Source organism: Pieris rapae, chromosome 2 (assembly GCF_905147795.1).
Source record: "Pieris rapae chromosome 2, ilPieRapa1.1, whole genome shotgun sequence".
Lineage (NCBI taxonomy): Eukaryota > Metazoa > Arthropoda > Insecta > Lepidoptera > Pieridae > Pieris > Pieris rapae.
In genome coordinates this window covers 2275434-2301249 of record NC_059510.1, presented here as the reverse complement: position 1 = coordinate 2301249, position 25816 = coordinate 2275434, and the positions used below count along the sequence as shown (strand labels likewise).

Genomic DNA, 25816 nt, shown 5'->3' with positions numbered 1-25816 from the left:
GATTTAAATTTCGATTTCAAATTCCATATACTGATTAGACCAATTATGAAGAAATTATCTGTTGGTATCAGCGAATCGCACATCAATAAAATATTTTATTTGGACGTGTAAACATTTAATTTAAAAAGGTATCAATTGTAGCTGGTAACTAAATATCCTTCCCTGCCGCCACAGCAGTGTTGCTGTCAGTGTGCTATCAGAGGATTTCCCCCTAGATTTAGCAGTTTCTCAACCGAGTTAGGAGCAGAATAGGGAAAAAAATATTTCAGGTTTTTTTAGGACACAAGAATTATCATTTTTAGTATTTGAAGGTTTTTGATCATTCTTTTCTACTTAAATACCGAGTATCGTCAGGCACATAGGTACCAACAAACTTCAGATACAGAATCTACGTATTTTTAATCAAATAAAAAAGGACATGCAACTCAGTAGTCTCCCCTCCTGTCCCAATTTACACAAAAATTATTAACATAACCTCATAGTAGCGCAAATGTTGAACAACTTTTTTCTTCAATAAACTTGATGAAAACTAATATCAGAAGACAGTCAGGGTTACTTTTTACAAATGTGGTCTAAAAAGTAACCCTGAGTCATCGCAAGATCATATTAAAAGCATGTACAAATTTTATTTACCAGCAATAATAATGAAAAAAACTAGTTTTATTCATTTTTACATACCCTACCCTCTTCATTTCACTGATAATAAAAGGACAGAGATGAATTTTTCCTATGCAATTTTTACGAAATCTACGTAATTTTATAATCGGGCTTTCGTAATTTTCAAAATCCATATTAGCAACACTGAGACCGATTTCGGGATAATTGATTTTTGAAAAACATCGATATCTATGTTATAATCGGAACATCCCAACATCGAGGATTGTTCCATTAATAATTGACAAAGTAATAAAATACAGTGCATTGGTTCGAAATTTATTAAGAAATAGAACAAATTATTACATATTTCGATATGTTCTATCAACTGACTGAGTGAAAAGTAATATTGATAAAGAAGAATCTTTTTATATATTTCTTTGTTGATAAAGTGTAGTGAGGAAGTGTGAGAGAGAGCGAGACTACAACTACTTCTGCTACTACCTGGGCGCAAAGAATGAATATGTATTCAAAATTTTAATAAACCTGTTTTGTGGATGCTTTCATAGAAGACATAATTTGTTTCGTAAGTTGCATTGGTCGTGCCGTGCGGGTGACCGTGAGTTACGATATTTTTGATATAGCAACATCGATGTTTTTGCTTTCAATATCTTACATCGATGATCGATATTCGATGATATGATAATTGATAATCGAGCCTCGAGAGTCGTCACTCGTCAGTCGAGCATCCCTAGACCCTAGTTAGTACACTGACTTTTTGACACTGCAAGATTAATATTTGTAAACATTAACAAATAAATCTAAAATATTTTTGTAGTTTAATAGTAAAATATTATCATTTAAGACTGGTTAATAAATTAATCACATTTATACTGTTACAATTAATACCGTACTATCAACATAAAATCTAACCTATAAAATTTGGCCCACTGAATCAAGCATGAACTTTCAAAATTGGGGTTTCAGCGATGTATCTGTAAGTAATGAATATGATAGTAAAAAGTACTATCTTTTTGAAAGACTTGGATTTAACACCATAGCCATTAATACATATATAGAAGAAATTGATGAAGAACCCAAGAAAAAGAAAAGAAAGGGTGAAATCAAGGAAAAAAAAGATTTTATTCCTCCCCCTATAGATATCTCCCATGAAGTTAAGGGAAATCTCAACATATTGCAAAGAATAACTATAGGATTTTCAGATTCCAGTGTTGCTATTAAGATGAATAGTTCAGATAATTTAAAAAAATATGATCTAATTGCGGTGATCCCTAAAACATTACAAGCTTTTCAGTATGCATGTGGAACACTAGATGTAGATATAATAACATTTGAGCCAGAAGGAAGAATACCATATAAAATTAGCCGAAAGCTGTACCGCCAAGCTGTTGAACGAGGTATATTCTTTGAATTGATGTATGCTCCTGCAATAAAAGATTCTTCTGCAAGGAAAAACATAATAAGCACTGCCCATAACTACCATGCAGTAGGGAAGTCAAGGAACATTATTCTTACAAGTTCTGCTCTAACTCCTATACAAACAAGAAGTGTTCATGATGTTATCAATCTTGGTTTTATTTTTGGGCTAAATAGTAACGAAAGTTTAAAAGCAATTAGAACTAATGTTCGTCAACTTATTCTTAAGGCACAAGGAAGAAAATGTGGAAAACATTATATGGAAATTGAAATTATAGATGTTAAGGAAAATAAAGCAAGTTTTGAGTGAATTTTTATTTTATTATAAAAAAATAACTTATTTACAAATCATATTATAATATTTATGTACTACACACAGTCAGTGCATACAGTCTTGCAGTTATTCCATTAGCCTTACAGTTATATGCATATATGTATAATTACTTGATGCATGTTTGTAATAACTTATTGAGATTTGGGTTTTAGATCTGAATTAGTTTCAGTCTTTTCATAAACTGACTGATCCATGGACAGTCTTGAAGTACTAGAGATTCTGTGTAGTTGAGTCTCAGGTGCAGTAAAAAAATCAGTGATCCATTTTAATCTGAAAAAGATATTTATGCTAACTAAATTAATGGTTTATCTCTTGTCTTCTGACAGTGATTTTTTAAATTTTCAAATGCCTCATTTTACAATAAAATAACTGAATGTAGGTAGAAACTGACTGAATAGTTTAATAGTTACAATAATTAAATAAGGCAATTTTTTATATGTTAGGATTGTTGTTATTTACACATTAAATAATGAATTTGTTAAATGTAAATGGTGATAATTTTTTAATTGTTGTATGATGTTTTAGTAACCAGTCCTTGCACACTTTTTACATAGCAGTTAATTTAATTTAGAAAAATATATAACAAACTTGAATATCATTTGACTTGAGAAACTTGAGAATCATCAATTTAGGAGTGTACAAATAAAAGACAACAAATTAATTTTAATAATATATTATTTCAAATGCAATCTCAACATTTGGTACAAGATAATACAAAGGTATAAAATTCGTACATTTCATTTAAATGCGCACACAAAACTAATCTAAGTTACATTAACTAATATAATTTATTGTGGTTTTACTATTTTTAGTTAAATTCTAGCACCACAAACACAATTTCAACATTTGAAGCATAATATATCCGTTTGATATATAAAGGAAATTACAAATTATCTTTAAACTTTGAACATTTCTATGTGGCTAAATTCTAAATTAATTGGCTATTCCGTGACATAGTTTCGGTTTAGGAAAATGTCAAGAGCTAATTTATATTTTACCTTACTTGTAACTTAGAAGTTATAGTACAACTGACTGAATATAATCATTAATTCTAGATTTTTAAACTGCTGAACATACATAACAATATATACATAATGACCGTATATATAAGCGAGAACCATAATTATTACTCTATATATGATAGAGCCGAGCGATTTGTGGTTCTCGTTTTCATATTCAGTCAATTTTATTTCAAATGCTAGTTAATACGAGGCAGTGTGATTTTCATTATCAAAGGCAAACTGTGCTTGTATGTATATTCTTACTCAGATCGCAATAAGTCACATATACAGAGAGGCACTTCAATTTGAATGTTGCTTCAGGAGATCTATAGACTAGAAATTTCTATCGAGCCTCTATATTTCTATATAACAATGAAAGTTTCTAATAAGCATTTAAACATGCATGTTCTAACCACGTAATGTGTGTCTCTAGTAATTATTACCAAATTTGATATGATTTATGAATAACTATCAAAGTAAATTATCTCTGCTTCTTTCATATGACATTAATAAAAGTAGATAGCAATATTTTTTTTCAATAGTCATGAAAAAAGCAAAGCATGTAATTAACACATGCATAATGATATTAATGTTAATATGAATATGATATGTTATATACACATTATAAATAGATGAGCAAAACTATACCAGTCTTAAACAATTATCTAATGTCAAATTTAAAATAAACCAATTACATTCAAACAACCACAATACCAATTTAAATTAACACAAAATAAATAATCTCGAATTTATTGTAACTAGTTAACGAATTCAGTCTCATTAATAATAAAATTAAAGATAATTGTGTCTTTCCTCAATAACCATGTTTATACCTTAAATAAATGCGCAAGATTCTAAAATCTATCTTAAATATTGAAAATAATTTCTATAATAACTCATAAAGTAGAAAAATACTTATTAAAAATTATGGCATTCAAGATAATAATTGTATATCGAAATATTCATACTTCATTCGAATACGGCGATTGTTGGGCCCAAATTATTTGAAAATTTTGGTAACATTCAAATGGCTAATCGTTAAATGGCTTAATCTATATTTTCCATGCAAGATAACCAAACCTGAATTTATCTTTATGCATTTCGTAAAAAAAGATGTTAAATCATGAAATTCAATTTTCTTTATAAAACTTATCTTTGGCCAAGTTAAAACAGTTTCACAACATGTGTTGTTTAGTAACAATCCACAAATTTCATGGCTTACAAGAGCAGTACATCAAACAATATTTATAGCCCATTTTGCACACTGTACAATTACACTAAAACTTAATTCAAAAATGACAACTTTTAACTAAAAAGATCTTAAGCATTTTTGTTAACGTTGGTAAAACACATACATGTGTGTTTTGGAGTCTAATTTTGAATATTAAAGGGGTAAAATTAAATTAGACTAAATTCCTTTACTTCGTTGTATTTTTGGTCTCATTCCTGTCAAAACCATGGTTTGGGTTGCTATGCACAAAAAATCAACAAAACAGACAAACGCCGCATTTAGGTTTTGAACAAAGGATTAACGTACTTTAAATACGTAAATAAAAACTGTTATAACAGTTTCAACGAAAATAAAGATTTTTGTCTAACTTATCCGTTCATTATTTTAAGTTTTTACCAATTAATTTGTCTGTCAGTTTCACAATGAAAAGCATTTCAATTACTAAGGAAAGACACGCAATGCGCAACCGTATGCACATTTTCGACCAACCTGTTGTATAATTCCCTTCGAACGCTGGCCGTGAACTTGTTGATGAGACAAAGACTGGCTGTTGATGCGAATATGGCGTTATATAGCAATACTAACTTGAAGCTGCCCAGCCATTCGATTCGACCAAATTCGCCGAGCAAATCGAAGTTTGTTATACCTAAGGAAATCATGAAACTATAATTTCATTCATTAAAATATCTTTTCTAGTATGGATGGACTCTTCTAAATCTACTTATGCTATCATATAATATTTATTCATATTGTAGGTTTCAAGAAAAATACGTATCGTATACTTTAAGATATTGCTAGATATGAAAAATCGTACTTATCATATTCATTTTATTTTTTATAAGCAATATTAATTTTTATGAGAACGATAAATTTCTCCATCTATTTCTTAATAATATTAAGACAGTAACAGACTGTCTTTTACCAAACATCACTTTGACTGAAATTTTATTACTTACCAAGTATTTTAACAAGCAACGGCTGGGCCGTTGAATGCGCTAATAACACAGCGCAGAGAGCTATTATCCTTGTTAGGGGCGTTCTTCTTGCACGTGGTAGAACCCTTAACGCCCTCATGGGGGTACAGAGCCCAGTTAGCGATGCCGCGTGGAGATATAATATTAGGAATGCCTCTAGAGTAGCTCCTGCCCATCCTAATTTAGACAGAGACGCGATCCCTAACGTGAATTGCTGTAAAAGAAAATTAATAATCTAATTATTAACATTAAAACTCTTTTATATTTACAAACTAAATTACTCCTGCAAATGGAAGTCGGTTCAATTTACATGGCACACTTTTTCTCGACTTTTCCAGTAGGAATAGCGTAGATACCGGATATCCACTTGCTACGGTCCTGACATACCTCTCTCGCTTCATCTACTTTCATGACATTTACCTTGTCCTTTCTGTAGTACCTCCTGGATTTTGCCTGGACAAGGCCTACTAAACCTGACTTCATAATCCACGGTTGAATAGAATATCCTACTTGTCGATGTATATTATAATATATGGCATATATTATGGCAGGTGGTGTACGATTTCACAATTTCTATAAGTATATACAAAAAATAACTATTTAATTCAAGGTCGTGATGAAAATGTAATTGAAACTTGTTTTGCGCTAACAGCTATGCATTCACTTATTACTAAGGAAAAGGTATGTATTTATATTATTATGTACATCAAATCGAGACTCATATTATAGGTACTAAGGTTCTCAAGGCCTAAGATTTAAAGACGGACGTAACTTAAGTATTAAATATGACTATTAGATTTTGACTCTAGCAATAAAAAACTGCAACAAAACATAGAACAAAATTTAGCCAAAGCGATAGAATCTCGTTATTTAGATATTTTAAAAATGGTAATTTTGTTTCTCAATAACAATCCAATAAAGGAAACACTTTTTTACCGGATTGTAGCTATGTTTATTATTATAAACTTATAATTATTTAAAATAATTTTAATTGTCTCCAACGTTTCATGGCTGAAGACAAAATCTGCCCCGAATAATGTAACTGTTTTTTTAATACAGTTGCTCAAAAAGTGGCATATTGCAGGGAGGTATAGCGTTCGGAAAGTGGGCTATTACACACTCGTGCTTTTTCTTTGCCATTCCCGCACTCGTGCGTTTTCTTTGCCAACTGTCAAAACAATGTGTATTAAAAAGAAAAAACCAACCACGAAGGTTTTATTAAAAAGATTCATAGAAGTTTTTATCATATATGATTTCTAAATATTATAATAATTGGATTCAATAACTTCGGTTATGTTTCTTTTCATTTCATATCAATTAAAAAAATATTAAAAAGAATTTTATAATATATGCAAATACGTATTTTTAAAAAGTTTACTAATAATTGGATTCAATAAGTTAGGTTAGGTTTATTATATTTCATATCAATAAAAAAAATATTAAAAATAAAAAACTAACCATGAAGTTTTTACTAAAAAAATCACAGAAGTTTTTATGATTCATGCAAATATTTTAAAAAGAAGCTACTATTTGTTTAAATATCAGATTTAATGATTGGACTCAATGAATAAAAAATAGTCTACTGAAGAATTGGCTGTATGGGCCAAGTTCCCTACCCAGAATGGGTGAAGAAAAGAAAAATCAAGCTTTGCTCATATTCCTTGCGGGTGGCGCTAATTTCCAAAAATTTTCTTTCGAGTTGAGTTATTTGTTGCACAAAATAAGTAATTTCGACGATATTTTATTTGAATGAATACCACCCGAACGCAGTATAATTGCATAAAATGCTTCGGAGAACAATTTACCGGAAACATATAAGTCGCTACATATCTACGTGCAACGAATTTATTCCGTAGAGAGAATAGAAAAAAAGCAAATAGTTTAATTAAATTGCATAATTTTTTCGCAACTGTATTAAAAATAGTCGTTCAGTACACGTGCGGAACCGTCATTGCAACTTGTCCCGACTGTCAACCCTCACCTTCGGCTGCGCCTCGGCTCGGGTAGACATTCGTCGGAACTCGTTGCAATGACAGGCTTTCCGCACTTGTAATGAAATATACTATTCTACAGCTGTGATACTTTTTGACATTCAACATCTTTGTCTTCAGTCACCGTGACCACGCACGCGAAACGTCGGGAAAAATTAAAATTATGTTAAACAATTATAAGTTTATACATAGCTTCAATCCGGAAAAAAAGTGTTTTCTTTAAATGTGTAAAAGCTATGTTAATCAAACACATATGAACAAACTAATAGTTATATTAACCTCTATACCAATGTTATATAAACTTACCCGTGTGCTTAGAGGTAATGCCTTAATTCCTATGAGCAATTCGAGGGTGTTCTGCAGCACCATTAAAACTGTAATCGCGGTGAGGGCCAGGAGTAACAGCATAGCCAGCGGGTACACCACGTTCCGTTGTAGCGACGATGTTTTTCTTTTATTCTCCACTTCCTGAATAAAACACTTATAATATTATCACAAATATCACGAAATCCCTTTACTAGTTGAGTTATCCAGCGATTTATTTTTCATATTAACTCTTTTTCATAATAATGTTTTAGTCTATTTAGCAATGGTTTTTAGATTTTTTTTTATAGAACAGGGGGAAAACGGGCAGGAAGCTCACCTGATGTTAAGTGATACCGCCCGCCCATGGACACTCTCGATGCTAGGGCTCGCGAGTGCATTGCCGGCCTTTTAAGAATTTGTACGCTCTTAGATATATGCTTAAAAAGTTAAATTGGTTTTATTCGAAACACGAATTTACTACCAAACATTATATTAGACTATTTAAGCAGTTTTGACACTTTAAACAAGCGACGTTATCGCTCAAAGTCGTTAACGATCAAAGATCAAAGCGTGGAGTCATTTTGAGATAAAATAACCATTGATTTATTAAATGTAACTGAGAACTACACCACTACTGAAATACAGTAGCAATAAATATAATAAAATAGCAAATAAATATTATATCCACAAATAAAAAGGAAATCTATTCGGCCATGCAGTATCAGAAAGATCGGCTTAACGTATACATAGCATTAGTAGAAATTGCATGTCAACTTGATTTCTAATTGTCAAATATATTCGTAGTACATATTAAAATTTGTACATTTTGTATCGCTACACAATTTACTGCTGCAATACAGTTTTTACAACATCAGACGCTTAGGACGCATTTCATTAAAACAGTATAATATGGCAAAACATTATTACTTCTCCAAAATAAGTGTCTACTAATGAATAAAGTGCGTTCAAGAACGTGCTCATGAATCATGATTTATCTCGCACGCAAATTGAAATGTACATTAGCAATATTTATCATTAGTTTTATAACAAACGTAACTTTGTAGCAAAACAATTTAACACGCGAACGTAATCAATCAGACATTGTACCTTTAAATTATTTATAACGAAACAAAGCTATATAGGAGTAATTATATTCTTAGACATTACACTAATGTATTTACGATAATTGCGAACGTTAAAACTTATACGCACAGAAGGCTGACCACCTACTTTATTTAAAAAATATCAACGTCCGTCAGTGAAATGGGTCAGACAAACATGGGGTCCGATCGTGGGGAAACAATAATTGGCTCGACTATCATTAATGAGTTAAGCCTACTTGCCTTAAATGAAACGGTCTTGTAGACCTTCAAACATGAATAAAATAGGTAAAAATGTTGATACATTTACGCCCTAACACAATAATTAATCCACAATCTCAGATTAAAAACAATCTGAGATCAGATCGTGACAGTCGATCGATGTCCTATCTGCACCCCAATACCCAACCTACGAAGATCTTTACACTCATATTTGATAATCAATATAAAGCAAATATAGTAAATAAAACCGTACAAATAATATAAAATATACATGTTTAACCACATATCAAATAGCTTTTTAATTATTTTAAAAACTGGTGGAAGTTAAAATCTTAAGATCGGCACAGTTGACTCTTTAACATAATGACGTTTTTGGCACACTTTTATCAAGATTTGGATTAAGATGCCATCTAAGATAAATTGGGATAGGTTATTGGGTTTGGGCGTTAAAAGATATTCATAGCGATTGGAAATTCCCAAAAAATACCGATGCTATTAAAATGTTAAGACAATTACCAAAATATGACATCGAAGATAAGAAATAATATATGCATTATCTTTTCATGTAAATTCAATATTGCTTTTAGTCTTCGTACAAATATAATTATTAAGATAAAATAGCAATCATTTAGATTTCATTAGTCACAGACACAAGCAGAACATTGATGCAGACTTTTCAATTTATTCGTATTATAATTACACAATAATGTTAACCTTTTTTGACCTAATGCGATTTAATTTTGCACTATGTATAAGTCAGTCGCTATTTTAGTGTTTGTTATAATAGTGCAAGTTTAAATATTGATGGTCTGTTACAGGTAGGTTACTATAATAAAATAAAAGTTTATTATTTTAGAAATATGACTATGACAAAATTCATCTATCGCTAGTCCCCACATTAGGGAGACCCTATATAGCTAGTAACTATTCGTTACTTACCAACTAACGTTTCAAGGATTAAAAATAATGAAAAAAAGCGTTGTTAAGTCTAAAAAAATACGTTTATATTGGAACATAAGATCATCAAGGTATCACATATTCCACGTCATTAAATTTGAACCTGTAGGCATCCCTATTCAACGGCAAAGAAGGTGTAGGCCGAGAGAAAAAGCCAGCGTTAGAAACTCTCGAAACTCATAAAAATACAAACCATAAAACAATACTACAATACTTAAAACAAATATAGCAAATTGATTAGAAGTATTGGGTACCTGATATATGAGGCGAATATGTATTTTTAAATAGGTAATTATTAAATAAAAACTAAGATTTGTACATACATATATATTTATAAAGTAACTATGTTCACCGAAATTGTCATGTATTAGAATATACAGATTGTAACTTATAATTTAAACTGTAAAGCATCGTCTCTCAAGCGGGGGTCGCGACCCTTGGGGGAATCGAGTTGGTTTTAAAACGGGGTCGCAGCCTGTTTGTCAAGTCAGTGAAAAATAACAAACATAATTTAAGCAAAAAAGTCTATTTCGGCTATACGCTTCTAAAAGTTCAAGAACAAAATTACTTACATTGTTTTATTTAAATACAGTAAACAATTTACATACCTTCCTCTTGGCAACAATCCTATGCAATCTCTCATTGAGGCCAGCCTGCAAAGCACCATTTCGGAGCCGAAGCAGCGGTATCTGTTTCTCATCAGGCTCAACAATCTTGGCTTTGGAATCGGAAACACTGACGTCCACGGATGCAGATATGTCCCCTCGATCCGGGCACATTGGCTCTGGGGTAATGTAGCTGGCACCTGGAAAATGTAATTTAAGATAAGCTAAAACCCTAACGCCCGAACCCAATAATTAATCCAGAATCTCAGATCGTTTTCAGTCCGTGACAGTCGATCGATCTCCTATCTGCATACCGATAACAAAACTATAAGAAGACAATCCATTTTTGGCGACGGATAGTATGTAATCTCTTCGCTCTGTATGCACTCATATAAGTATATTTTTATATTGATTATCAAATATGAGTGTTAAGAGCAAACAAACAAAATTAGCTTTTTAATTATTTTAAAAACTTCTACTTGAACTGTCATTTTCATACAAAGGTCTATTTACATAGATGTATGTCTATGTATATATAAAGCTTGTATCGACAAATGGCTATTACAAGCCGTCGATTGGTTTTGTTTGGTTTGTTTTAAACTTAAAAATCTAAATAAAATTAAACTGATTAACTAACAAGCAACCTATATCTTTATACATATTTATGCCCGTCCCTCTAATACGGTACTTTCAATTCACACAGGCACCTGGATTTAACGGCAGATGTGGCATTAAGTTTTGCATTGTGTAAATTCTATAGTCGTCAAGGATCTATTGTAGTATTCCTATCGATGTCCGACTGTTTCTTAATGCAAAACTTTAATAATCAACAACTAGTTATTATACTACATAAAAATCTCATTTGTTTCATGTCAATTGTTTTTACGTTATATTTGAAGAGAGGAAACGAATTCCACTTCATTATGTATACATAAGTTTCTTCAAAGTTACCAAGCCAACGCCATTTTTAAATTCTATTTAAAATATGCAACGAATTTAACCAGCGCACGAATGTTTTATTTGGTGACTTTCGCTTTGAATAAATAAATAGAGCATTTAAAAATAATTAACATTCCTTCAAAGCCATTAGGCTAATGAATGTCTTTACTTTATCAAAGAATTTATGGATGAGCCTTGAGGCTATTCGATTTCACGTGACATCATTTATTAATTTTAATGAACAAGCCCCCTACCATCTTATCCTATACACTGTTTTAAAGGAATCTCGCTCCCAAAAGACTAAGTCAAGATACATTGTTCAGATTGCGCCTCAACGTAATACTAAAATGTATTGCCATACACGGATTACATAGGCTCCTGTTATAAAAACTGTATTTCAGGAGCCTGTGACTTCTTATAAATATTTTCCTGTATAACTACACAGGCTATCTTTGGATAGCCTGTGTAGTAATATTTTTTTATTTTCTTAATTTCCTGTATGTATTTATTTAATTTCCTGTATTACTACACAGGCTATCCAAAGATAGCCTGTGTAGTTATACAGGGAAATCCTGGATAATAATGGATAGCCTGTGTGTGTGTGTGTGTTAACATAATAAAATATTGTTAAATTTGCGTTTAAGAAATAAAATAGTTCTCCTGTTCTGATTACTCAATGGTATGCATTTCACTTATACGAAACAATAAAATAAAAACGGCCAGTAATATTTTTAACATAAATTTATTTCTGCCCGCACTACCACTATGTGGAACCAGCTGCGAACCAGTATATCCGAACCAATTCGACATAAGATCTTTAAAGAAAAGAGCGTATCAATTAAGCGTGTCGTAAAAGCCGGCAGCGCACTCGCGAGCAGTCTGGCATTGAGTGTATTACTTAACATTATGTGAGTTCCTGCGCGTTTGCCCCCCGATCTATAAAAAAATAGATCAGGGGAAAGGTATTTACATACAAAGGCAAAGATCGCTCGCGTTAAAAACCGTCACTCGATATGGTCGATTAATGTCCTTGGACTTTAATTTTATACTGTACGTATACCACACACATGCATTACCGCTTTAATACTCTTGCCTTGGTCAAGCTTCGGTATCTGCTTGAGGTATCAGACATGCTGGATCCGCCACGAGATTTCTCCACTGACCATGCGTTAGTCACAAAAAACTTAATTGGTGTACTGCCGGGTTGTTAAATACTAATCAACATACATTAAAACTAAAAAATGTCTCTTAAAAATTTAAGAATATTTTAAAGTTAATATTATATTTTAGTGATATTACCCTGTTGTCAGGTGGGTCGTTAAACTCTATGTGGAAAATAATAATGTAGCCTTCATCGCTTCGATAATAATAAAATAAGTATTTACAATGTTTTAAATTGAAACTCATGCGATGATTGAAACAGAACTTTTAAATTGTTAGGAACGATTGTTAATTTGTCCATCTCAAGTGTTTAAAAATTAATTTAAATGAATTTAGAAATGCAATGGCGATCCAACCCTTGATTGATGAACTTATATCTATTATCTTAATATTTTTTAATTCTTGGCAGCTGGTAATTCATTTTTTGAGACACACAAACCTTCATTTGTTATTTCTTCACAAAGATTCGTTAATTAACAAGTTCTTATTGCGCACATAAATAGTAAACTTGTTATTTCAACTTCATTTATTATTTTATTGTACTAAGCCTAGCTCCTCAGGACAGAGAGTGCGTCTCTCAAATAGCATAAACAAAATTATCAAAAAACATGTGTATTAAAACAGTTAAGGTCGTAAGAGTATAGAAACAACGTTGGAAATACAATGAATTATGCCATAGACACGATTTATTTATAGCTGCATATATTTTATGGTACATAATTGATGATTGAGGACTAAGTGCGTCGCTTGTTCACGATAAGGCCCTCATTATTTAAGTTTTACGCATAATATAGTTTTACGCATATATTAGTATTTAAGCATACTGAAAATAAGAAGAATGCAAAAAATAAGAAGTAAAGATATAAGAGCCAAAACCAACTTAATAGACGTACTTTATCATGCTATTACACAAAAATGGTGATGGGCAGGACATTTAGCGAGATACAAAGACAACAGATGGACATTAAACACCACAACATGGGAAGGACCTGCGGAAAAAGAAAAAGAGGCCACCCAAGGAGCAGATGGATTGACGAGATAATTCAAGTAGCTCGTAAAGACTGGAGCAGAACAGCAAAAAATAGAAAAGCATGGAGTGAACTAGAGGAGCTCTTTACCCTACATGGGGTTCCAATAATATAGTTATATGATAAAAATGTTATTTAAGGTTGTTGGAAATAAATGGGATTTTTTATTATTATTTAAGTTTTAATAATTTTAAACTTAGTCTAACAAGCGCCTCTAAGTCTTAGCCTTAGATTTCTGTATGTTTCGTGATAATTATATCAGGCGATCCTACCCTAATTAACTCCATCGATTATATCTGACATTCCTCACGAAATTTTCCCAGTAGTCAACCCAGTAGACCAACACACCTCAATGTACTGTTATTAAATCTAAACATATATTGAAATGCGTAGTACTTTTGAATAATCGCTGTTTGCGACAGACGCTCTTATCAGTATAGTATTAAACAATGTTATTATATACAAATGTTCTTAATGTAAAATGTTTCTATCTACACAGGTACACACGGATAAGTCAAGCATTACGAAGGTCGAATTGTATGAAGGTCTACCAAATTATATACGGAAGTTGTATGTGTTGACTAATTAGATTATAGATTAGATCCTACAGAAATTTAAGGAAATACATATGTGATAAGTTACATCTGTATTTTAGAATGTATAAGATCTGTCTCCGAATCACGGACAATATTACCCACTAGCGTATAAAGTTATATGTAAAAACTAAACAAACTTAAATTAGATAAAGACGTAAAGTATATTAATTTATTTTTGCTCTCAAACATCACACATGTTACACTCGTATCAGAATGGATATAAATGTGTGAAAATGACATGAGAACATAGAGAAGGCGCAGCGAGTACCGCGCAGGATACAATCCTTTGTATTAAAGAAGTCGCATGAGTCTGTAAAGCATAATTTTTAAGATATATTTACTATAAAAAATGTTAGGGAGAAAAAGAGAAATATGAATAGAAACCGTTTCAATACCATAATAAAATTTGCTATGCGATTAAAACATGATGCTTAATGGTATTACAAAAAAAAATAGGAGTATAAAATTCTAGCCCTGCTTAGCTCACGTGTATGAAATGTAAAGGCAGTAAAAAAATTACATTCTATTACCATGCCTTTTCAACACATACGACTTATTTCCATGTAAAGGTTAATTAGCTAAATAAACAAGTAAAATGTAGTTCGCATTAGGTTTACCCATATAGGATTGAAGAAAAGACAAAAAATCAAACACATACGACTACAAATCAATAATACTCTTCGATGGATCATAATACACCAACTGTGTGTCTATGACCTTGTATAAATTTAATAGAAATGTGATTTATGACGAAATAACTGTACCATATTACTATATGTTAATATTTACTTACAATGCGATACTTGTATATCATTCATTAGTCCACGTCAGTTCTTACTCAAACGCATTTTTTTTATTGAACATAAGATAATGCTATATATGGGAGGCTACAAATGGAGCATAATTATGCGGAATTCCTTACATTACCATTCAAAACGTTCCTAAATCCCGGTAATTGTAATGTCTGTAATTATAAATGTACAGACTTTCAAGTGTTAAAATGGTGCCATCATCATCGCTGTCAGATCAACATTTATACGAATACATGGCATTAATATCGAAATAAAAAGTATATGATCTGTAAGACTTGATTTCTACTAGAGAAATATTCTAAAATCGGTTCCTGAGTTTACTACGAACATCACTTGTAAACTACATATATCCTTTAATTTTTATTATTGTTACCTTGATGCAGCTTTTTGTCGCAAATTTATTAAAAACGAAACCTGTTTCGCATAAATTTCGTAAAACCATTGTCTACATAGGAAGCGTCATTCAACAAAAACTATGATGATCGTGTATACGTAAATAGTTGCAAAAAATGGAATTTAATATTAAAAACGCGTCGTGCAATGATGCAAGACAATAAAAACTTTACTTTTATTACATGGTTTTAATATTTTTTGTTTAACCTTTTTAGATTTAAGTCAGGTTTTTCGAGCATTATTACACGTTAATAATACCTGTAAAAATGTTTTAATCACTTGATATTATTTTAAGATTATTACTAAGCCTCAACCTTAACCGATTTCATGGAAAATAATAAAACGATTCTTAAGAGATAATTGAGTTGTAAGCTTCTAGCTTCTGGCGCTTCATCTCTGATCACTTTTAGTGGCAATGGACGATGATCACTATTATCACATGAACCCATTATACCCTTAATAAAAATCTTCTGGGGGGTGAAAATGTAAAGAGAAATACGAATTGTGCGTTTTGTTTGATTCTTATAGGTAAACAGCATCTCTAGTTCAATACCCGACATGATACGTCCATTTGATCATAATAGAAAAAGTCTTTCGTTTCAAATTTCCACCTTGGTGTTCATAATAGTTTTTAATAACACAGGCACTTGACAATTCGGCAATTTCCATCATTTCTTACGTCTAATAGGGCACCTCTGCATAAAACATTCAATTGGTGAAAGAAACACGTATAAATTAGAAAGACCATTAGCATTTAACATACCTGTGGCAGCAGAGTTATCTATTCGCCTTCGTATAGTATCCTCTTCGAACGAGTAGACATAATATTCTTCATTGAGATCCCTCAGGAACTGTGGCTTCACCAGAACGGCTCCAACTACGCCGAACAATCTCACGAAACCCAACGGCGTAAACACTGAAATCGTAGTAATATGATAAAAACGAAAAATAATATGTGAAAACCTAAACCTGTAAAATATTCAGTATTTTCTATTTTCATAAAAATCTAGGGGAGTTGAGTTAAGTCTTAGATTTCTGTGTTTGTTTGTTTTTTTTTTGGCCAATCAGTTGATCAGCCTTACGTGTGTGACACACGCCATCGACTTTTTGGGTTTAAAGTTGGTTTCATCATGTTCCAATATCGTATGAGTTAAATGCGCACCCAATAATCTCAGATTGAAAATAATCTGAGGTCAGTCCGTGACAGTCGATCGATCTTATATCTGCTACCCAATAACCAAACCCTACGAAGACAATCTATTTTTGGCGACGGATAGAATGCGATCCCTTCGCTCTTTATAGTCATATTTAATAATAATCAATATTAACCAAATAAATTAAATAACCCGATCATATAATAATAAAATATACACGTCTATGTTTAAAACATATTAAAAACTCTTTATAATTATTTTTTTTTAAAGTTGACTACACTGGTATTGAAGTGAGTTTTATTTGAACATCTCCATACAGAAACCGCCACCGAACTTACCTGGAGTCAAATCAAAATAAAACTTTCAGAATTCTAGGAAACGTACACAAAAACACAGGCCCTAACATCCCTATTTTTGTTGGAAAAACTAGGTCAGGTTAATGATACCTTTCGGTACTGAAGTATCGAATTTTTGACATATACAATGTCCGATGTTTCTAACAGGATAAGTATTTGTTAAAGCCAAGGTTGAACAGAAAAAATAGGCTTCTTTAAACGCTATCGAAATTGTTGAACGTAAATGTTAGTAATTTAACTCCCACACACACATCCACAATTTTGTCGTGTAATTTTACTACTGTAATATTATAAAGAAGTTAGTGAATTTGTTGAAATCGCTGAAACTAAAAATTTTATAAGAAAATTTCCATACAAAAAACAATTTTAATATAACTAAAAACTTTTTTAAAACCAACCGTGTATATAAAGCGCAGAAGTAAACACGAAAAATTTAACATACTATTTAAATCACATCTTTATGCCTAAAAACTATTTCCGCAATATTCAAATAGACTTTTTCCTTAGTCACCTTTAGGTTATGTTATTTCTTACGTGTTTATTGTTTTCAGTTTTCTCCACTTCATTGTTTACCTAGAGAGTTCTCGCAATTGTTTAAAATATCCGTTGTATTGTTTTAATAATTTAAAAATACCAAGCAATAAATGGTAAATGTATTTACCAACTGACTATACGATTTTGTCTTATAGACTATATGAGCTTATGGGCTATGTTCTACTGACAAAAATCGCTACATACATCTATTGAAATTCATTAGCTAAATTTTAAACTGTTTAAATGTTTAGCTTCAACTTTCCAATACAAAAAGTAGCGTATCACTTCCTTGTTATCAACTTTTCTCAGTCATTTGTAGTTCTCTAATCAGTAAATCTTTATGCCTACATACGTCCTTTAGGAATCTAGGGGGATTCTGATAAGCAATTCTGATTAATACTAATTATTAAAATACATTTGGATTAAAGGTTTGTGATTCAAACGCTTTATTGTTGTTGATTATTTTAATGGCTTTAAAGTGGAAATGGGCGAGCCATAACACTCGAATGAACAATTGCAGATGGACAAAGAGGGTAACAAAGTGGAAATGGCCCGTCAATAGCTCGTCAGCCCACCGTGCTTTAGGTAGTTGGTAAAGTGGATTGGGAGAAAAATGCTCAAAACAGAGAGAGATGGAACCAATTGGAGGAGGCTTAGGTATACTCAATAAGAGGTCCTTGAAAAAAAAATTATGTGTGTATATTTTTTAATTTTTTCAAGGAATATTATTATTACACTTCTAGGTAATATATTAGCTGAAAACAAGACAAAAATTAAAACCTCATTAATCACAACGTAATCGTAGGCTTGGCAACGGTAACTATGTACGTAACATCAATACGCCAGCAAATTGATTTAAAGATTCCTACATTTACGAACCATGAGTCGTTGTTTTACAAATCCCGCGCTTAAAGATCACAAAGCAATGGAGCTGAATGAAGAATGGACGAACTTCATGAAAAGAATAGGAGAAGTGTCAGGTCTGGTAAAAGATCTCGCCAGTGGTGATAAGGACAAAGCAGACGCTGCCAAGATGCTGGCTGATCGCTATCTAGAAGGCAAAGATATCAATGTCGACGATGTGAAAATGACAGTCAAACATGATCGAACTGTGATAAACCAGAAGGCTTTTAAATCGCTCGAGAAAAATGACACGGTATGCTTCTTTGTCTAAATAATATAATTATGTAATGAACATGCTTAAAAAAATCAAGTCATAATTTATATTAAATTTCCACCGTGCCTTAAGACTATAGCATATAATCCATACGTACTGGGTTCAAAGTTATTGCTTCGGGTTGGAAATAATAGAATGCTGATTAACAATGATATCGGCTGAGAGAGGAGACTCTTTGTCCATTATTATTAGATAATTTGAAAAGACTTGTACAATGAAAACTGCTGAATTAACAAAAATTCAATTAAACATATTTAAATTGGGTTATCATAAGTTACACAACACAATATCCAACTCATGCGCTTATCTTTAGCCCTAAGTACCTTTACTGCATTATAATTAACCGTAGCGATAAAAAAAAACTTGCTCAATTCATATGACGTTTAAACTAATGCATTAATTCCACGAAAATACTTCTTCCGAATTTCTCAGTGTTCTAATTACGCGGGCATTAACGAAAATACCGGCTTCTGTATTTATAGAACATTGTTAAGTAATTTCATTGTACGTAAATAGCAAAGATATTCCAATTGTGAAAGCAATTTGGCTCGTGTACCGCTATAAATATCTATCATTTCTATTCGAGAACACTCAAAGTTTTTACAGTCTTGTTTTAGCTTATCAAATTATTGTTTTGTAGAATCTAGATGTTCCGTTATATCTCAAATCTGGTACAAAAAGCCCATTTATTATAACTGATACTGAGAATTCTGAAAATTAAGGTACAGTCTCGATTCCAAATAAATAATATTCTTGTTCCGGTTCGTAGTATATTGGCGTTATCCCATATGGAATAGATGTTAAATCATACGCGTGTGTCTGTGATTCCAGGGTGAACTCGACAAGGATGCATGGATGGCCGAAGTAAGCAAAGATGCAGAACGGCGGGCGTTGGACCGGAAAATTCGTCATGAAAAAGCTGACACATTAAAAACACAAGCAATCAAAGCCTTCCGTCGGCAAGAATACGATAAGGCTCTATCCTGCTACAACAAAGCTATAGAACAGGTCAAAGACAATCCCATGTTTTACTGCGACAGAGCATTGACGAACATCAAACTTGGAAACTATCAGAAGGTATGTCAATGACCTTCACCGACATGCATTCGACTGGTTTCGAGGCGATAATGGTGGAAACGCGTTAGATAAATTCTAAGCCGCAATTCGCATAAGCAATCTAAGAACTTTCTATGAAGTTAATAATTTCATCGATGCTTGGATGATGGCCACCTTTAACGCACGGAAAATTTTCAAATATTAAATTTTGTGAGTGATATGAAAAAAAAACACAACCCTTAGATCCTTACACATTAGTTAATGTTATCTAATTAGCTATAACAATATTTAGATATCAGATATTGAGGTTAAAGTATGTTTTATGAGAGTTAACAGATATATCGCTATGTCTGGTTTTTACTTATTATTATTATATATATATTGGGAACTTAAAATTTACAGTTTAAATGACAAATTGAATATTGGTGAGAGAAGTAGTTTATATACGATAAGCTCAATATTGAGTTGCCAAATAGACTGTTTTGAATCGCTATTGTTTAACGAGCACAAACTACGAGTAGGAATCATAAATATAGCATTTGTGCGCATCAATCGTGAACATGAATTGTCTTTTTATGTTCACTAACAAGTTTTGGCAATTATGTATGGCTGGGTGATTCTATTGTATAATATTTTTTATCCCATGAGACTAATATTTTCGTGGCTCTATTAGCAATGCACTGACTGTTTTATTTTACAAGGATTTGAATCTTTAAAATAGTCAAATAGCACTACACCTGTGATTTGTGAATAACTGTTTCATTGTACTTAAAAAATTTAAAGGCGATTTTATTAACGGCACACACAGATAAAAGTTCTACTAATGTCTTACACATGTATTCAAAGCCAAGTGATAAAAAACATTTCAGTCTTTCATTTATATTGCGTAAAGATATTTAAGCTCTGACAATTTTTTAGGTATTTAGTGACTGTGAATGGGCACTGCGACTCAATGAAAAGAGCTTCAAAGCTCGCTTGTACAAGGCAAAAGCGTACAAGGAGTTAGAAGAATTTGACAAACTGGAAGAATGTAAAAAAGAACTGTACGATTTATTCCCGCAACACGACGACCTCATTAAATATTTTCTGAATAAAGAGGAGGGAGTGGTTGAAGATGATGGATCACAGGATATATAATTCTGTGTTAACTTTAAATTACTATTTTAAACTACTGATACTATTTAAAAAAAATACATAATATATTTATTGATATTCATTCAATTCACCATCTGTTAATATCTCAAACCAATACACCATTATCGGAGATAGTAACACGATACACATATCGTATACATATATCGTAATTATTTTTAATAGATAAGATAAAGTAACTTGATGAAAATACTATGTTCTCTTTTAGAAATTATATACATTAATGCCTCAACATAAAAATATTTTAACTTCTCGCTTATTGGGAATTGACAACACGCGAAAACACAAATTTATGCGGTCTCATTCCGCCCGCTAAAATATAGGTGGAAAAAAAAATACTTTGAATTATATTATCATTGTAAACACTCACCTAACAACATCAATACGCCGACGAATGACACACAGGAATACAGAAACGGAAGGTACGTCCATAAATCTGTAACAGAAGAAATGAGCTTATGCATACATCCAACGCAAGTCAATTGACTGACATATGTATGAGTATCCATCAACACCATAGGCTTTACATAGTAATATGTTTCGCCACAATTCTTTTTTTAGGATTCCAATAATTCAATGGTTATAGTAAATATGTATACACTTTTGTTAGATATCTTGCAATAATGTCAAAGATATTCAGCCATTGGTTGAAGTTGCATCTTAAGCGAGATTATCTTCAATGACTGCGGCCGTTATCATACCTTGTATATCTCAAAACTATAAGTAAGACGCCGTTTTACACTTTCCCTCCAAAATAGTAAAACATCTTAGAAATAGCTAAAACTTGATTCCCTTTAAAGGTCTTGTCTCACAAGCTAGTTATATAGGGCCTCAGGAATACACCTATTAAATTACTTGTAATTGGATACCTTTAGTAAGTGAAAGGCTAAATAATAAACAAGTATCTATACGTTACGGCAACTCAATTAATGCAATAAATATTTTGTACCATACATAGAATAGAGTAACAATAAAATATGTTTTTCAAATTTTCTAATGAAATTTTATCAAGTGAGTGATCTTAGATTCAAATCAAATCAAATAAATAGAATATGTATACAATACAATACTAAAGTATCCCAGTTACTAGTTGTGTATGGATAGATTAAAAAATATGAAGTCAATAATATAAATATTTTAAACACGATGTCCAGAATTCGTGACCAACGGCGCATCGCAGACGCACCTAGCATGGCATTGACCGAAACAATGGATTCTATAATGTATGGCATAAATACAATTCATATATTACATATACAATACACAAATAAAACAGTTAGCCTAATAACCTAAAATTTACAGTAGTTCAAAGCTCACTATATTTTTTTAATGATTACATATTTAATAGCTCGAATAGATTAATTTTACATAATTTATTAGTTACAATAGTATAATAATATTTTATGCCATTTTATTTGCTTTATAGCAAAACAAAATGGAAAACAAATTACTAATTAAGTATATTATTCAAATAATCTAGAGGTATTATTCATCATGTAAACTATTGCAATTTATATCACAATTAAATCAATTATGTTGTTGCATTTTAAACAGCGGTTGGTCCTCAAATAGATAACATGAATGTTATGCCCCATAATTTAAATTTTTTTTTAAATATAATAATACTTACTGAGTAATGCATCTATTCCAGATCGATCACCTTTTAACCAGGCAGAGATTACATAAGCTAGTCCAAGCATACCAATCCCCAGAAGGAACAAGACTATAAATGTCTCATATACTCTGCCTCTCAGCCCCCGACATCCAGGAAATCCAGTTGATTCAGAAAATAAGTAGGCAAACGGTAGGAACACAAACAATGACAGATTAGAAAAGAGAAACACATGGTTCCATAAACCTGAAACAAAAAATATGCTACAAAAATTTGCTTTTATTGGGTCTACAGGTAATTTGCAATTATGTACCTAAGTATTAGTATACAAACATGTACAAGACATTTTATGCTTAAAAAAAAAGACAGCTAAAATTCTAAATTTAAACTGATTTTTAAATTTTGTTATGAATAAAACCATGATTTTCTTACCCTGAATTAGTGAGCTATTAAGCCATTTAACATAATAACTATTTGGGTACAAAATGAGCACTTCATTGCTGACTATTGAGACTGGCAGCAGGAGTGCTGATCCCAATGATACAGCTAATGCAAAGGTACAAAGCCACAAGCTGATTCGGTAAACCTTGACCTCATCTTCATCAGCTGTAAAGTAATCTTCACTGTCTCGTCGCCTAAATTTCTCGATTAACATGAACGAGAAAAGGTACAACAAAATGAATAAAAGGAGGAATATCTAAAACAAAAGAATTTCATTGTAAATATTTTAAACAAGATAAAGTTAGGTGAAACAGAATAAACTTACGATTTGCTCCCGAACATTGTTGTGAAATATTTGTTCACGCAAATCAGCCTCTTCATCATCCATCACCCCCAACGGTATTTTTTATTTATTTTTATATGCTTGAAAAATTGGACTCATCTTTTTTTACATTTTTCACGGGTATAAATCCTTCAATGAGTTTCACCTACTATACAATGATTTTATTTTAAATCCAACATAAATTTAAATAATAAATTTAGCACTTTAAAATGTTACACGAGACGATTTGAATTTTTTTTGTCACAACTCTGAAAAATAATAAGAAACTGTTTGCTACGAAGATTGATCATTGAAGTGATTGAATTGAAGGCATAATATTAAAGTAACAATTATAAAGTGTCAAGTAGGTATGCTGTATGACATAAAAATCATCTGTGGTAATGAAGTACTCACTGTCAAATTACATCCATGGACCAAAAAGGGCAAAACTTTAATCAGAGACTGTAAAGTGTAAACCTCTATGCAAATTGTAAAAGCATAGTAAAGTTAGACATGGGCTAAGTCGTTATTTTGCGATCACCGTGACTGTCGTTCCAGTTCCAAAAAAAACACTGTGTAAAATCACCGTGACTTTGTCACGTCGTTACTTGTCGGTTACATGGAACGACATTGGGCTAGGAACTTAGATAACTAGGTGGAACGGTTGGAACTTGGAATCATAACGATAGTCGATTATAGTTGAGCGCGGGCGACAGTGACTGACTGAACAGTTGATCACAAAATATCCTTCACACTTTTTACAGGCTTAGGACTGTCGCATTTTTAAAATTTAACTGTGCGGCGTGTTTATTATTTTGGATCAACTATTTACATTGATTTGAATTTTTATACATTTGTACAAGTTTACACCTTTTTTTGTTCATTTTTATATACATAAGTTATCTACAAGTGTTGTTATTTACATGCGTTATGCGTTGAACTTAGATTTTCTTACACGCAATCTATATAAATAAAAATGTTTTGATTAAGATATTAAATTTAGAGAAAATCATTTCTAATACATGACTTAATAAAAAATAGATATTCAATTCGAGAGTGTATAAATAAAATTACTATCATAATACTATTATTTTATTTCAAGGATAAAAGTCACCATGTTATAATTCCAAGTTCCTTAATTACTAAATATTTGTTACATTATCCTATAAGTATCGAAAAAAATAATAATCAAATAAGACATTTTTTTATAGTTTCCGTGTCTATTATACTTGTTGCTCTGTCGTCGTCGCGCGCAATCAACCTACCGATGATTGGTCGCCGCCGCGGACCGGGCGGGAGGGAGCGCGGCCGCTTGGCGCCAACCGTGACAAATAACGCGCGGCGCGGTCGCGCTCGGAACGACTTGGAAGCCGCGAAGTAACAACGTTATTTTGGAACGTTGTTATTTTCTAAAAAGTCACAGTGACTTTTGCAGGCACCTGATCACTGTGACTTTTTCACTGTGACGTTATTTATCACCCAAGTCTAAGTAAAGTACAGACAAGGTATGTATATCGCACCTCCTTTCCTTAGAGCGTTTTCACATTATCCGATCCGATATCGGTGTAGGACCCAATAACCGATATCCGATTAGCCGACACCATATGCTATTTTCACATATTTCCGACAAAATCGTTCCGATACGGCCATTTGCTCTATAAGATTAGTGCGCGCAGGTCATCATGGCAGACTATAATAGAAAACTTTATTTGCTGTATCTATTATATTTGAGACGCAAAAAAAGATCTGTTCACAGACAGTATTGGATACATCCCATCGTGGAAGCTAGATATTCAGAGGGAGCTTTTTATACTCTTTTTAGCAAGCTACAAAAAGCACCTAGCAAGTTTTTTAATTACTTTCGTATGAGTGAATCCACATTCAATTATTTGCTAATTCATCTCATTATATCGTATTTATATTATATATTATATCGTATTTAAATGAAGACGACGCCATGATGACTACCAAACTGTAAACAATGGCCGCCACGCATCGGGGTCTACGCACACAGAGATAATTTAGATACACGTATAGCACACATACAAACATTATCGCCCGACGGCTCACAGGTGTCCGATAGTGCCGCCAGCATATCGGTGTCGGCTCCGATATCCGATATCGGGCCGGACAATATGAAAGACAGGTACATATTTCATACATTTTACTTTCCCCGATATCGGATCGGCGTCCGACACCGATATCGGATCGGGTAATGTGAAAACGCTCTTACAATTACTACATGTTCCGTTTCCGACTAAACTCTCCTGCTTATACTTTATCCTTTATTGTATATTATAATGCATTATCTTCTTTCATAATCAATAAAAA

At 32.1% G+C, this 25816-nt stretch overlaps 3 protein-coding genes across 3 annotated transcripts; 2 read left to right on the top strand and 1 right to left on the bottom strand.

Moving 5' to 3' along the window:
* Positions 1-1335: 1335 nt before the first annotated feature.
* Positions 1336-2342, top strand: LOC110995199 (ribonuclease P protein subunit p30). Its single transcript, XM_022262255.2, has one exon. It carries the CDS (start codon positions 1556-1558, stop codon positions 2339-2341), a length of 786 nt encoding a protein of 261 aa, XP_022117947.2. The 5' UTR covers positions 1336-1555; the 3' UTR covers position 2342.
* On the bottom strand, positions 2334-23819 carry LOC110995200 (protein Lilipod). The gene is made up of 10 exons (XM_022262256.2): positions 23489-23819; positions 23155-23419; positions 22741-22968; positions 21481-21546; positions 16445-16597; positions 10756-10952; positions 7869-8030; positions 5554-5785; positions 5087-5243; positions 2334-2635 (listed from the first exon to the last, which is right to left on the bottom strand). The coding sequence occupies exons 1-10, from the start codon at positions 23549-23551 to the stop codon at positions 2497-2499; spliced, it is 1662 nt and encodes a 553-aa protein (XP_022117948.1). The 5' UTR covers positions 23552-23819; the 3' UTR covers positions 2334-2496.
* Positions 18506-21126, top strand: LOC110995202 (tetratricopeptide repeat protein 12). The gene is made up of 3 exons (XM_022262257.2): positions 18506-18881; positions 19734-19979; positions 20877-21126. The coding sequence occupies exons 1-3, from the start codon at positions 18606-18608 to the stop codon at positions 21093-21095; spliced, it is 741 nt and encodes a 246-aa protein (XP_022117949.2). The 5' UTR covers positions 18506-18605; the 3' UTR covers positions 21096-21126.
* Positions 23820-25816: the final 1997 nt, after the last annotated feature.

Coding starts and splice junctions, on each gene's coding strand:
- LOC110995202 (XM_022262257.2), top strand. CDS start 18,606: ATGAGTCGTTGTTTTACAAATCCCGCGCTTAAAGATCACAAAGCAATG. Junction 18,882..19,733: donor CGCTCGAGAAAAATGACACG/GTATGCTTCTTT, acceptor CTGTGATTCCAG/GGTGAACTCGACAAGGATGC. Junction 19,980..20,876: donor AACTTGGAAACTATCAGAAG/GTATGTCAATGA, acceptor ACAATTTTTTAG/GTATTTAGTGACTGTGAATG.
- LOC110995200 (XM_022262256.2), bottom strand. CDS start 23,551: ATGGATGATGAAGAGGCTGATTTGCGTGAACAAATATTTCACAACAAT. Junction 21,547..22,740: donor TGGAATAGATGCATTACTCA/GTAAGTATTATT, acceptor CTTCTGTTACAG/ATTTATGGACGTACCTTCCG. Junction 2,636..5,086: donor CGAAGGGAATTATACAACAG/GTTGGTCGAAAA, acceptor TATCTTTTTCAG/ATTAAAATGGATCACTGATT.
- LOC110995199 (XM_022262255.2), top strand. CDS start 1,556: ATGAACTTTCAAAATTGGGGTTTCAGCGATGTATCTGTAAGTAATGAA.